We start from the raw sequence: 15,464 nt of genomic DNA, 5'->3' as shown, positions 1-15,464 counted from the left end.
ACACCTCAAGTGAATCATGACCTAAGGCTATTGATTGTCATGATTCACTAAGCTACTATATTGCATAGATTTTCAACCTTGAGAAGATATTGAACTTGTTCCAAAGTCAACAGGAGGCTTTGACATATGGGTGAGACCCTAAGGTGGTCATATATCCCTATGGATTAGGTTACTATTGATGGAGGTTGATGATAACAGGTATTCTCAATAGAGGCACCATGATATCTCATGGGATTGAAACAATGTATAGCCTTGGGTGATCTAAAGGACATGTGATCTAGAAGACTATGGTCATAACGCTTTTTTTAATGGAAATTTGACATATGATCTTTGAAGTTAAGAGTTTGTCAATTGATTACATCATAAGTGAGATCTGTGACTTAAGGATTAAAGAGGTAATCTTCATAGGTGATACCACTACCTTGTTAGATTATGAACGCCAATTCATGGGGAGTTTGCATGCAGTAGATAATAGGTCATGGACTCATGCTTCATCTTGTTGTTATTTACATAGGGTACTAGAGTGCAATTGATTATCTTTATTGGAATGTTGAATCAACTCCAGAATTGGATTCTAAGGGAGCCAGTACTCCTATGGGTCCTAGTGGTCCTCGCTTTGAGCTCATATACCATGATGACACAATTTATGAGGGTTGGATTGGCTTTAAGTTCACTATTGTGCATAAAGGGATTTTGGTAATTATGCAAGATTACATAGGAGATAGTCAACAAGTTCTCTAGAATGGGCTAATTGATTAATTATATGGCTTTATGTGGTTAATTAATCAAGTAGCATCCATTTTAAGCTAGATTAAGTAACCTAAGCCTTGGTGGGCTCCAATCATTTAAGCCTAGTAAGGAAACCTTATAAATACCCCCTTAAGAGTTAGGGTTTCCACTACTTTTTGAGAGATAGTTGTTTTCCACCTTTAGAGAAAGAGAAAAAATAGCATAGGAATCCTCATTTCTAAAGGCCACACTTTAGAGGGCGAAGATCATGGTTTGAGTCATCGGGCGAAAGATCTTGGATGTATAAGACCTATGGACTCTTCAGGCTTGATTTTCACTTAATGGGATTGATTTGGGAACATCTAAATCAAAGGTAAATTTTTCTAATGTTTTTCCTCTTGATCCTAGAATGTTAAAAATACTATTTCGCTTCCATTACATAGGATCTAAAGGCCTAGGGTAGATTTATATGCACCTATATGATCCAAGGTAAGAGAATAGAGAAATCTAGGGTTCTTAGCAAGTGGATCCACCATCTAGCAAGATCCTATTCACTTTACATTCATAGGCATACCCAATAACAAATAGAGGATGATTGTGAGGCTTGGAACCTAGGAGCAAATCCTCATTGGTAAATGTGATTGCTGGTGGGTAAGTTGCACAAATCTAAGGTTGATCATTTTGACTTTCTTTAAAAATTATTCTTATTATTGGTGTTTTATCTTCATCATCAGAGAATTCCTTGCCACTATGTACTTCATAACATACTTCCACCATATCATGCATATCTTAGAACTCTTTTAGCATAAACTTCCATAAGGTAACAAGACTTCTTGGTCTGACTTTCCATCATGGAAGCTAGTTGACAATTTGTGGTTGGAGTTTGCTTTTAAGACTAGAAACCTCAAACTTACTATTTCAGCAAATGACATAAATCCTTACAACTCCTTAGTAGTCATTATAGTTGTTGGCCAATTATAATGATCATATATAACCTTCCACCATGGTTGTGCATGAAAATAAAATTTATGATGCTATCATTATTGATATCGAGTCCACAACAACCTGGAAATGACATAGATGTTTACTTAACACCATTAATCGAAAATCTTAAAACTCTTTAGGAGATATGAGTCAAGTATATGATACACATCAACGAGAGTTGTTCATAATAAAGGCAATCCTATTATAGACAATTAATGACTTCCCTACATATGAGAACTTGTTAGGTTGCACTATTAAGGGATATTATGCTTGCCCGATATGTGGAAAAGAAACATATTTTTGTAGATTGAAGCATGGAAAGAAGAACTCATGTACAGGTCATAGATGGCTTTTTCCATACAATCATCCTTATAGAAAACAAAAAAGGGCATTCAATGGTCAGCAAGAGTTTGGGTTACCTCCATAACCATTAATTGGAGAGGAAATACTAGAAGGGGTTGATTCCATTTGTATTTATTGGGAAATAAGATGGTTAAAGCCAGTGATTCTGATGTGAATACTATAACTTGTTGGAAAGAGAAGTCCATATTCTTTGATTTAGAATATTGGAAACACCTACATGTTCGTCACAACTTGGATGTTATGCACATTGAGAAAAATATGTGTGAAAGTATCATTGGAACCTTGCTTAACATTCAAGGAAAAATAAATGATGGACTCAATTCTAGGTTGGATCTTATGGAGATGGGCATAAGGTCTGAATTGACACCAAAATTCCACTTGGAGTTGACTTACCTCCCCACCTACATGGTACACACTTTCTAGGATGGAGAAAAAAGTGGTATGTTAAACCTTAGCTAACTTGAAAGTCTCTTGAAGGATACTTCTCTAACTTCATAATCAATGGAAAAGTTGAAGCTTTATGGTCTTAAGTCTCATGATTATCATGCACTCACTCAACAAGTGTTACCTATAGCATTATGATCTATTCTACCTAAGCATGTGAGACACATTATATCTAGATTATGTTTCTTTTTCAATGCCTAATGCAGTAAAGTGGTCCATGTGTCTAAATTGGATGGAATACAAGACGAGTTGGTGGTAACATTATTCTTACTTGAAAAATATTTTCCACCTTCATTTTTTGACATCATCCTTCATTTAACAGTGCACCTGACAAGAGATGTGAGACTATGCGGGCCATCTTACCTAAGATGGATGTATTCTTTTGAAGGGTTTATGAATGTATTAAAGGGTTATGTATGGAATCATAATTGCCTACAGGGATGTATTGTTGAATGTTATATTGCAAAGGAAACTTTAGAGTTTTGTACACAATACCTATCAAACATAGATGCAATTGGAATTCCTAATGCTAGGAATGATGAATGTAAAGGTGGGAAGACTTTACCTAGGTGTTATGTGGCCACTATCGACCATAAATTACTATTACAAGCACATTATTATGTGTTGAAAAATACAACTATCATCAAACCTTATATTAAATAAGCACAACTTATTTTTTGTGCTTACTTTACTTTCATTAATTGGGGATATTAAGCATTTTGAATTCTTTATTCATAACTTGATAGGGAGCACATGAAATATTGTTTGAAGTCAAAATTCCCTTGTCAATCTAAAAGATAAAAATGATTGCAAGATCAACACATGCATACATTTACTTCTTGGCTTCGAAAAAAGGTATTTGAAATTATAACCCTATTTAAATTTTCTTTTCATAAATCATTAGCAATGTGTAAAACGATAACATTCACTAATTCATATAGGTTGCAAATGCCATTAGCAACCATGAACCTATATCACACGCTCTTAGGTGGATAACTCATGGACCTAATCAACAAGTGATTAAATATCCTAGCTATGCCGTTAATCGGTGTCAATATCACACAAAGGAGTGCGATGCTATATGAGTTACTCAAAATAGTAAAGTCAATATTCTAGCAACAACTATGCAAATTTCAAGTGCTAAGGATAAGAACCTTGTGTTTGGCCAACTATGTTTCTATGAAGTTATCATTGAGATTTGGGATCTTGATTATAATATGTTCAAGATTCCAATTTTCAAGTGTGATTAGGTGAACAACAAGAGGGCCATTAAATGGATGAGTTTGGGTTCACATTGGTTGACTTTAATAATTTAGGCCACAAATCAGATCTTTTTATGTTAGCTTCTCAAGCTAAGCAAGTCTTTTATGTGCAAGACCTACTTGATCCGAGATGGTCAATTGTTCTATCACCATGTAGACATTCCATTTTTTCCCCTTAGCACATGACTTAGGTGTTCTTTTAGCACTCTATAGCAATTCCTAAGTGGCTCATTGCTACTCACACAACTTACCTTTTGAGTCACCTTGAAGACTCTAGTTGAGAGATTTATTTGATCTCTCATTGTGACCCTTGGCAGACCCAAGTTAGGTCTAAGATTTTCATTTTTCTTTTTTAGGATAGCTCATTTAGGTACACCTTAAGGATAACATACTTAGGCATATTCAAGTATACTTTTTCTAGGTTATTTAAGCACATTTCTAATTACCCTAGGTCTTTTAGGCACTTTTTTCATATCACCCTAGGTCACTTAGGCAACTTTTTGATCACCCAAGGTCACTTAGACACCTTTTTGATCACCTTAGGCATATTTAAGTACTTTTCAGGCTCACCTAGGCCCACATATATACACTTGATCCATTGGGCACCCCTATAGGCCCACTTAGGTTCACCTTGGCCGAATTAGATTCACTTGGCCCACTTAGGTTCATCTAGGCCCATTTAAGTCCACCTAGGCCCACATAGGTACAGTTGGCCCACCTAGGTTCACCTTGGTCCGCTTAAGTTCACCTAGGCCCACTTAGATTCATCTAGGCCCACTTAAGTTCACTTTGGCTACACTTCGAGTTTAGGTTAGGCTTTACTTAGGTGCACTTTAGGTTAGATTCCATTTAATTCACCCTAGGACACTTAGACACACCTTTGGTCATTTGTACACATCATAGGACACCTAGGCACACCTAGGCCCACTTAGATTCACTAGGCACACGTTGGCCTACCTTGATATACCTCAGCCCAAATAGGTCACCGTTTAGGTAATTATTGCATGATTGCATGATGCTTGCATAGTTACATGGCTCACTTTTTTTTTTTTTTTTGTCATTGTTGCATGGCTTGGTTCTTGAATGGCTTGCTTGATTTTTTATTTATTATTTACTTATTTATTTTACCCATTATTTTGTTTTTAAATTTTATCATTTTCTAAAACATTTTTTTATTTTATTCATTATTTAATCTAATAATTTTGTGCTTTTGTAGGGGAGACTTTTAGGAATGGAGAATAAATTTTTTTAGAAGGATTTTGCATGCTTTGGACCAAATGAAGAGATTCCTATTCGAATTGTTGATACGATGGACAAGGTTCTCTGATGTGCAGTAGTTAAGTTGGTGAAAGTTTAGTGGAGTAATCACTCAAAAGATGAAGCTACTTGGGAACTAGAGAACGAGATAAAGGATAAATTTCTAAGCATCTTTCATACTTCAAGTATGCAAGTTTAGAGGACTAACCTTTTTTTTTTTAAGGAGGGAAGGATGTAATACCCTAAGCCCAAAAGGTTTTAATATTTAATTATGGGCTTAGGCTAATTAAAATAAGTAAATAAATAAATAATAGTTAAAATATGAATACTAGACTCACGTTCTAACTATCATTTCTAAACTTTCAAACATTGTAGAGAACTTTCACAAAGAAATCTAGGGTTCCAAATTTAAGGAGAGAGAATGAGGATTCTTCTGTGAAAATTTCAGGGTAAATGATACTTTTAAAAGATCTATTTTTTTTTTTTCTTCTTAGAAACTTTCTTGCCTAATAAGATTTAGAAAGAATTAATGAAAACAAGAAATTAAGAAAATAAATTGAAATTAATTAAATTTAGAATAATAGAAAAATAATAATAAAAAAACAATAGAAAGTTTGATGTGTTATTGCCAAAACTTAGAAGAAAATTCTATGTGAAATGGTCTCTTATGTTTTTTTTTTTTTCTAAAAAAAATATAGGATTTTTTTTTTTGGGAGAAATAGGTATCCATGTAAATAAAAATTCTTTTATGTAGGAAATGAGAATTGTATTAAAAAAATATATTGAAGGCTAAAGCCTAGAGATTGGTATTCGTGCAACAAGATTCCAAGTATACAAGAGGTAGAATTACATGAAACTTAGAATTTCATGCATAATGGGATTCTTTATTTAAAACAAATAGAATTTGATGCATAGTAGGATTCCTTATTTTAAGGAAATATAATTTATTGGGAGATACATGGAAGATTTTGATTGTTAAGCTAAGACTTTTATGTTTGGTATTGTGTGTTGGTGTGCATGCATAGTGGAAGTGCATGGGACATAAACTTTTGATGGAGTGTTGGTATAGGAAATAGAGTTTTATAAATTAAAAAAAAAAGGAAAAAAGAAACTAATCTAATATAAAAATATTGGAGGCCTAGAATTTTATTATGCTAGGATTTCAAAATCAATTAAATTATTCTAAATTAAATCAAATTAAAATAATATAATTTAGATTAGATTAATTATAAGTGAAGGAATTTGAAAAGTTTAGGACAATAAATTCAAGACAATTAAAAAAATAGAAATATGATATTTTTCCCAAATGAATGAATAATTTATGTGTTAAATTAATATATATATATATATATATATATATATATATATATATATATATATATATATATATATATATATATATATTCAGAATATAATTATTATTGGAATATTAGTTTAAAGAACTCTTCTAATTTGTTAGGTGATTTGTAGGAAATTCTATCGCTTTGATATTTGGAGTTTGAGTCCAAGTAGGGGACCTAACTAAAAAATATTTCTTTTATGAATGGTCAAGCATAATTTTCTTTTGAAAGTTTCAAGAAATTGGGAAATAATTTTGTTATATTGTATATGTTTTCTTACATGTGTGATATGAATTTATTTTTATTTTAAAAGAAAAAAAAATTAGGACTCTAGTAATATGATCCTTGATAATAAAGGAAAGTGTTTTGACTTTCATTACCTTTGGTGGAGGTAATGATAGTCTAGAAACCCAATCAGTAGGTTAGTTATTGACCTATGGTATACCATTAGATTAGAAAAAAGGTAAGTTAATTTTATTTTAGTTTAATTTTTAATTCATACTTAATTAAAAAAGCTTTTTTTTTTTTTTTTTTTGTTTAGCCCTAATTTTGATTCATATTAAATTGAGGAAGCTCAAATATTGGTTTGGTTATTTTTTAATTCATGTGAGATATTGAAAACTTAAATTTTGGTTTAGTTTTATTTTTTAAAATTCATGCAGAGATATTGAAAGTTTAAATTTTAATTTAGTTCTATATTTTTAATAATGTGAGATGTTGAAAGTTTAAATTTTAGTTTAGTTCTATTTTTAATTCATGTGATCAAGCTCATAACTTTACTTTTGTTTAAATTTAGTTTTAATACTTTTCTTTATTCAAACCATTTTTGTTTAAAAAGAGCTTTTTAAATTTGACTAGTTGGGATAAGTAAAAATTCCTTTTACCAAAAAAATGAATTTCCTTCCATCATGAATGAGGCTCTTTGATTCCAAATGAAAGGTAGCCAAAAAGGTTATCCAAGTTGATTTTCTCTTGTTTTCAAAATTCTTCGAAGTTAGACAAAAAAAAATCCCCATTTTGTGTCCAGTGTTTTGGATTTATCATTTCACATGGTTCCTTTTGTTTTCCTAAAATCATTTTCAAAGGAATTTAAATCATTTAAAAACTTTTAAAAGAAAATCTATTCTGCATCTAAGGCAAAGATCTCACTTTCTTTTAAAAATATGCAACTCATTTCCATTTAAGTTGCATTCTCCTTTGTTGGTTTTCAAAATTATTTTTTTATTCACATAGGGTAAAACTTATGGATATTGAATGGGGACTTGATGGAACCCTTCGATGAATTTTTTTTTTTCAAAACTCATCATTTGCTGCCAATTTCAACTCTACTACTAATCCTCTGGTTTTAAAATTCATTTTGATAATTTTAAAATGTTTTAAAATTTTTATGATGTCCCTTACTTCTTAAGCTTGATTCAGGAATGTTATTTGAGTCAAAAAGCTTTTCTTAAAGTTGAGTTATGATCATCTCTTTCATCATGTTCTGTTCAGGCTTACTTCTATACACTCAAGAGCACTTTGTAAAATTAAATTACTTTTTTGATCTTTCTAATTTAAATGAATATTTTTTTTCCAAATCCTTGACTTCTTAAAATTGAATTTTGATACATAAAATATTAAAAAAATACATTTTCTTGAGGTAGATATGATTTTTCAAATTCGCACCTACTGCACATGACTGATTTTGGACAACTGATAAGTTTAAGCATTTAAAAAATACTTTTGAGGGCTTACTAGTCTTGGATATTTGTTTCTATAAACTAGAAACCTTAAAGGACATGAATGATTTTTTTATGATTTTAAGAGACATCTGAATATTTTAAAAAATCAGTTTATGCATGTCACTATTTTCTACTCACTTTTGGACCTTCCATAACTTTTAGGTGTTTTTGCTTAAATCTATTATTTGAATGAGTGTTTGGCCTTTGTATTTGTTCTAGATGTGTAGGAGATGTTTCCTAAAAGTTTTTGTGAGTAAATTCCATTTCAAGATTTTGTTTTGAGATTTGTTTTGTGATGTTTCCTATTCTGACTACATGCTGATGATATTGTACTTTGCTTGAATTTGTTATTTATTTTGGAGTTATTTGACTTCTCCTGGCTCAACTTTGGCTATGGTATTGTATATTAGACATAATGAGGATGGTGTATAATTCATTCCATGATCAAATAATGCTTCTAGGTATTTAATTAAGATTTTTCTTGTAAATGCTATTATTCTACCCCTTTGCCGCATATTTTGTCTTGGTCACTAATTTTGATATTTTTAACTCTCTTGTACATTAGCTTAGCTTTAACATTGAACTGCATGTATGCCACATACGATAGTTAATATTATTTAGGGTCTCAAACTAATTTTTTACAATGTATGAAGGCTTGTTTTGTTGATTGCATGAAAAGTACATCTTTAAGTTTATTTTTTCCTTGTCATTCGATCTTGCTAAGTTCTTGCTATTTCATTTGAATTATGTATATACAATATGTATTAGGATTTACCATCATTATTATTTTTCCTTATACTTGTTCTAACCCACTCTAGCATTTTTGGAAGCACCTTGTAAATTATGCATGCTATCCAAGTATACCTCTCCCCCATTTATCCTTTTAAGTTCTATAAATTGATATGCTTTATGTGTAAAATACCTCATGCTTGATAGTGTTTTGGTTTGCTTTGACTAGTGCCTAGTCTTTTGAATAGAATAGAATGCACATTGTATGTTATATATCTTGTTGTTTGAACTAACTTTGATGTCTTGTGATAACACTTAAGTTATGGTTCAGGTATGCATACTATCATTTCTTTATGATTGTGTTTTGAACTCTTTTTTGACATGCTAGTGATAATAGAGTTTTGAAATCACCTTAGTTTGCCTAGGCATCCTCAATCAATTGACTAATTGTCATACTTCCCTTAGCTTAGCTAGTAGAGACCTTTTTAGGTCATAGAGAGGTGTTGTCTCTTTGAGGTACCTTCCCAATAGGTAACCTGATCTGCAAACATAGACTCAGGTTTTTCAAAGATAAGCTTTTCCAAAACTTAAGGAGTAATTTTTCATAGGGTTTTAGTTTTTTATTTTAATTTCCCTTTAAAAAAATAAAAATAAGTGGTGACTCTAGTTTTTTATAAAATACAGTTTTTCACCTTAAAAAACAAGTCTCGTCGATGAGTAGGGACGCACACGAAATTTGCAGGTCCACACACCACCTCAAAAATATTTTGTGGAAAAAGTGGGTGTTGATGACCTAACTAATGAATGTACGAAACACAATCCTTTTATCAATGCATTACCAAATGTTGAAACATTTGATGAAATGAATGACTCCAATGCAACATGTGTGCGGGCAAATTATGAAGGAATTTGGATAGAAACTAAATCATCAATTTGAAACTATTTAAAACGTGTTATAATGATGGCTTATGTGTTTAAATTTTGTATTTATTCTCTAATTGATACATGAATTATTTACATTTTGTTGCAAACATTGTTGTAACCAACAATAAAATATTTTGTCATTTCTTTCTTTGTTCTTGTGTTACAAATTAGTTTCTCATAATTGGAAATTGGAAACTAAATTGTATTGCTTGTTATGATTGAGGGCTTTGATGAACAAAAAGTATTTATATATTTTGCTTATATATATATGCAATAGCCAATACACATATATGACTCTCAAAAAAGGAAACAAAGACGTGATCAAACATAGGGGGATAACTACTAAACTTGAAATAACAAAAAATAGAAACAAATGAGTCGACCTTCCTATTAAATACAATGCCCAAGGTGCACCTATTAAGAAGTATTCTATATATCTAACAAGCTACTTAAGTGTTTTGGCATGTAGAATGGTTCCAATCAATCATAAATCATGGAAAGATGTGCCTAATGAATAAAAACATAAATTGTGGGATTGCATTCAAGTATGTAATATTCACACATTAATTGATATTTTTGCTACTTTATTCATTCCATACAATTTAAACACTACAAGAAAAAGGGTCATTGTTGACATATATTATCTTTACTTAAAGTAGTATATGTCAATATTTTTTATTTAAATGGGCAACTATGACATATAAAACTTAGTTAAAAGAAATAATGACATATATGAATTCCAGTAATTATTCCATAGCTTATGACGATGCAACCTTGACAGAGAATTTATAAGTCAATATAAAATTAATATATTCGCATGTCAAGGTAGGTAAATAAAGGCAATAATGACATATATGGAATTTGCTAAAATTTTCTTTAATTTATAGTAATACAATCTTGATAGAAAAATTATAAGTCAATATATATAGTTAAAATATTCTTATGTCAAGGTTGGTAAAAGCTATCTTGACAAATAATTTATAAGTCAATGTAATTTCATTTATAAATCTATCAAGGTTATATTAGTAAATATTGAAAATCTCACTTCTCAAAATTTTTTTTTTCTTTTAATTATTTTGTTTTTCTTTTAATTCTATCTAGACCCATTCCCATCTAGAAGCAACTTGAAAGAAAATCCTAAGAGGCCACCATTAAAAATTTTGTGAAAAGTCAAAATAGTTTTTATGAAAATTTATTAGATTAGATATTTATTCTCCATGCAAATATATATATCCTTTATAGGGTTTAAATTTTTGTTTTTGTTTTTTTGTTTTTTTTTTTTTTTGCATTTTTTATGACATTTATTAAATGATGTAACATGACTTCCTTTTATTTGGTTTATTATTGCAACCATAATAATTACGAAAAAAAATTCATTATAGTATTTTAGGAAAATTTGGAACTTAAAAAATGTGGTTCTTAATTATTTTAGATTTAAACCAAGTGAATGGATCATATCTTGTGTCTTGGTGTTTTTCTCAGGTCAACTTGATTTATACCATCCAAAACCACGGAATTTGAATATTTCAATTAAGATAAAATTTTGACATATTGGAATCATATCAACTAATGATCAACTTAACTTAAGTAAATCAAATCCATTTTTTGGCTTACTAGACGTGACCCTTTTTAAGTTCCACAACTAAATTTTTAGTTGAGATAATTTGCTAATGTGTTGAATAGTAGGCCCCTTATAGAACACACCAATCTTCTACAAATACCGGCAAGAAGAAATCTTAGCTCATTGTTGCCACTTCAATATGAAGGGACATAATGAAGAGAGATGCCATGGAGTTCTCATTAAGATACTAGCATTCAATGCCTTAGAATTTATGCTTAGAGAGGTGCCATGGCTAGATTTGAGGTCATGTACTTGAGAGCCAAATTTGATAAAAGAAACAAATTGAGAAACTGAAATGGGGATGACATGCCTGAAATCATTTTTTCTACTAATATCAGAGGCGAAGTGCCTTCAGATGCAGTGAAATGCCTTTTTTCATAGTCAGCTGAGTTGTCCTCATCCTTGGCTGCTAAGCACCATATCGTTTAAAAGTTTCTTTGTATTTTCCTTTTCTCAATATCACTTCATGTATAGCCCGTGTTTAAGTTGAAATTGAGAATGCAAGTTTTTCCCTTGTAATTTTTTTTTCTTTTGATGGTGGAGAGGCAATTGAGATGAGCTGAACACTAAAAAAGAGTTGGGAAAATAGCTAAGACTAATGGGTTTGCCACTTCATGTTTCATATAATTTATTTTATTTCAAAGTTCTACCATGCAAGTAAGCATCAATTGAATCCTGAAGCAATAAAGTAGAATCATCATAGGGAGAAGGAACAAGAAGCATATGCATTCCCTAGGTTAACAATTTCCAAACCTTATCACCAGTGAGTTTCTTGCCAAAATCAGTAGTAATAGACAACAAAAGGTTTATAACATTTTAAAAGCATAGGAACAAGAAACCATCACAAACGGTATCCTAATTATTATATCTCAATCAATTTAGAACTGAACTACATAAGCAATCCCATTATTTTTTTTTTTTTTTTGCTTATTATTAAGCCAAAAAAAATATCAAGGTCTAAAATATTAACCAATAGCCTTGAATAATAACTAGTTCAAATATATACATACACATCTCAACAAATTCAATTAAGTTGATATACTAACAACAAAGTGATATTTTGGCAGGGGATAGATGCTTTTCCAAATGGAAGGGGTTAGTTGTGGACTCAATGGTTGGAGTCTTCCTCACACAGAATGTTTCAGATCACCTTTCTAGATGAACTACAATTTTTGAGATAGTTGTTAATAGAATTTAACATTATAGACAAAAAGTGAGAAAGCTCATTAATCCATCTCTTCCTTCTTTGTAGTTCTGCATTCATGTCACTTGCTGCCCATTTTCCCTGTAAGTGCAACCATAGACCATCAACTAAATTGGAAACGAGGATTTTAGTTGTGATCATATCACCTGATTCAATAGATAAAATATTTCAGTCTATTTTCTGTTTAAACTTATGGCAATCCTGTACCATGGGTAAATCAGAAAGTTCAGCACTTACTTCCAACATTATATAACCAGATTTCTAGAAGAAAAAAAATGTACACCCTCTTGATACTATCCATGACCCAAGGGAACAAAGTAGTGGAATCATACAATACTAAATTGTAAATTATGTAGAAATATATATATAATTTCTTACCTATACGGATTTGGGAACATGACTGCTCTTTCACCATTCAAGTTCATGGAGAACTCTCAAACAACACAACAAAATAGATAATTACAGAGGGATTTGGAAAACCCTACCTCTCCAAAGTTGAAACCTTCAAATGGAACAACCATCTCCACTTCTTCACCAATCCTCTCGGCATGCTTAACAAGTACACTGGATCCATGTCCTACCGCCCAAAATATCGTGGAGTCATCATCAACATATTTCAGCTAGCACATTACAGAAAATTTTCATGTGATCAATATGGACAGATAGAATATCCATTATAACAGTAAATCATGCTCCTGCAGGTCAGTGGGTTTGGCCGAAAATAACATTACTAAAGACCTTAGCTTCAAGAAAAATGAGACAAAAACAGTTGCTTAGCAATTCATCAATTCAAAACTTATTTCCTTCTCTTCCAGTTGGATATATTTCATTTGCAACTTTTGACAGGGATGTATGCATGCAGCTCATCTACATGGAGGTTCCTTTGAATCCTTCCTTGAGCTATTCTTCCCTCTAAAAGATAGGAGACTTCACATTTCAACAGATTCAGAATGTTAGTGAGAACTAATGCATGTTCCTACATGGCCTTACACTGAGCAACAATAGAAATAAAACTGCATGTTGATCTGAATTTGGTTATTATGAACATTGACCATGAGAAGAAAGCTAAAAAGAAATTGCAGGACTTTGAATCTCAGGACTACAAAACTTGAAGATCATATGAACTAGAAGGTCATCCTTAAATCTGATGATTTTAAGGATAGACAAAGGCAAAAAAGAAAAATGCACACAATTTATAAATCAATCCCATCACTGATAAAAGTATATGATTCGTATAAAGTAACCAGTTCTTATATTAACAACTAATATAAATTATTTTTTACAACATAATAATTGAGCCTCCCAAATCATCAATAGTTGAGAAAATGAAAATTGGAACAAGAAAATCAAAATTGAGTATTTGCCAAGAGGAAAATGAAATACAATAGTTTGCCCAGCTCAACTCAACAAAGCCATTACTCCCAACTGTTTAGGGCTGGCTAACTGGAATAAATCCATTTTTCTATTTATGACAATTCATAACTTCAGATCAAGCATTGCATCTATGGATGTAGAAATAAATGGAATTAATGAATAACATAGGTGGACAGCAGAAATTTGGCAAAAGATAGTTGAAAAGCAACTATTATCGTAGTTAGGATGGAAACTTATAGCAAACATTGGGAACTTCCTATAGTTGTCAAGAAAGGCTTGGTTTTTTCTCAACTTCTCATACTGGCTCAGGCATTTGCTGAATAGGTGTCAGATACTTGTATGGCTAGCGAGCATAAGACCACTGACCTAAAAAATGCAAGCACAAACATAATTTTCTTTCATTCTTTTTTCCAACTAACCTTCCAATAATCATGGCATTACTCTAAAACAAATGTGCATTTTATATTGGAAGAATGAAACTTACAAACTGAAAAAACTAAAGATAGAAATGCTTACATTCTCCAAAAATTTCTTAAGAACAAAAAGCAATACAAGCATGGCAAACTAAGTAATCCTTACCTTATGGGCAGTTTGAACATAGGGAGACTTCCTAATAGAGCAACCTACAAAAGAACAGAAATCGCAAAGATAATGTTACTCCAGATAATAGTAGATAGAAGAATGGACTGAATGATATAAATAAATGCTTTTAGCATGGAGAAAACCTGAATGCTTGCAAGTCTCCATTCAATAAATTAACAAGCTTTCTTTCACGTATTCTCTGCAAACTTTCATGAACCTGATTTGAAGATCATAAAAAGTATCAAATGTGGCACCTCTAGTAGAATTCACAATTCTGAGCAAGAGAGAAACCTTCACTGAAATGAATGGCATCTCAATCAATAACAAGATTAATGTCCCAATGACAAAGAAAAAGGAAAAAGATACATGGACAGGGACAGGGACACATCAAACCACGGATATGGTAAATTGCCAATATTGCAAATTGTAAAATGTGCATTATGATTTTATAGTCAATATTATTTATACTGCATATAGCAAATATATGAGTTTGGATCTAATATCTAGATATTGTTGCTAACAGTTGCAAACAATAAGGAAGCTCAACCATGAACACACTACAGTGTTTCTCCTCTCTTATTAAAACTGGTGTTAGAAGTATAATTTGTTGTTATAGCAACAGCTATATTCTGATATGTTCACATCTTTTTTCAACTGTTATGGAACACGTGTTATCATAAAGTTATAATCTCTGATATGTTCAATGTTACAACATTGCACATATAATCTCTGATTCCAGCAACAAGATCTGAATGACGAGAAAATGGGGCATCTACAATTATGTTTTATTGCTACATGGAATTTAGCTCCAACTCCAGAGCCAGTTATTTATTTGCCTTTCAAATCAACTGATGATGATTAAGACCTGGAAAAAGCATGAAGTCTCTTCAAAAATCAGTATGTTCTCTCTTACCAAAGATGAAACAAAAT

General features: G+C 31.4%; 1 protein-coding gene across 1 annotated transcript in view; it reads right to left on the bottom strand.

The window, feature by feature from the left end:
- Positions 1-14,699, bottom strand: part of LOC117918118 (disease resistance protein RPM1-like) — a 33,737-nt gene extending 19,038 nt beyond the window's left edge. Inside the window, exons 1-3 of the mRNA XM_034834642.1 lie at positions 14,678-14,699; positions 14,532-14,575; positions 13,064-13,198 (exon numbers count right to left, since the gene is read on the bottom strand). Coding sequence (XP_034690533.1) covers positions 13,064-13,198; positions 14,532-14,575; positions 14,678-14,699 — 201 coding nt within the window. The remainder of the gene's footprint in view (positions 1-13,063; positions 13,199-14,531; positions 14,576-14,677) is intronic.
- Between the last annotated feature and the right edge of the window lie 765 nt (positions 14,700-15,464).

The sequence above is a fragment of the Vitis riparia genome, chromosome 7 (genome assembly GCF_004353265.1).
Source record: "Vitis riparia cultivar Riparia Gloire de Montpellier isolate 1030 chromosome 7, EGFV_Vit.rip_1.0, whole genome shotgun sequence".
Lineage (NCBI taxonomy): Eukaryota > Viridiplantae > Streptophyta > Magnoliopsida > Vitales > Vitaceae > Vitis > Vitis riparia.
This window is presented reverse-complemented; position numbering and strand designations above follow the sequence as displayed.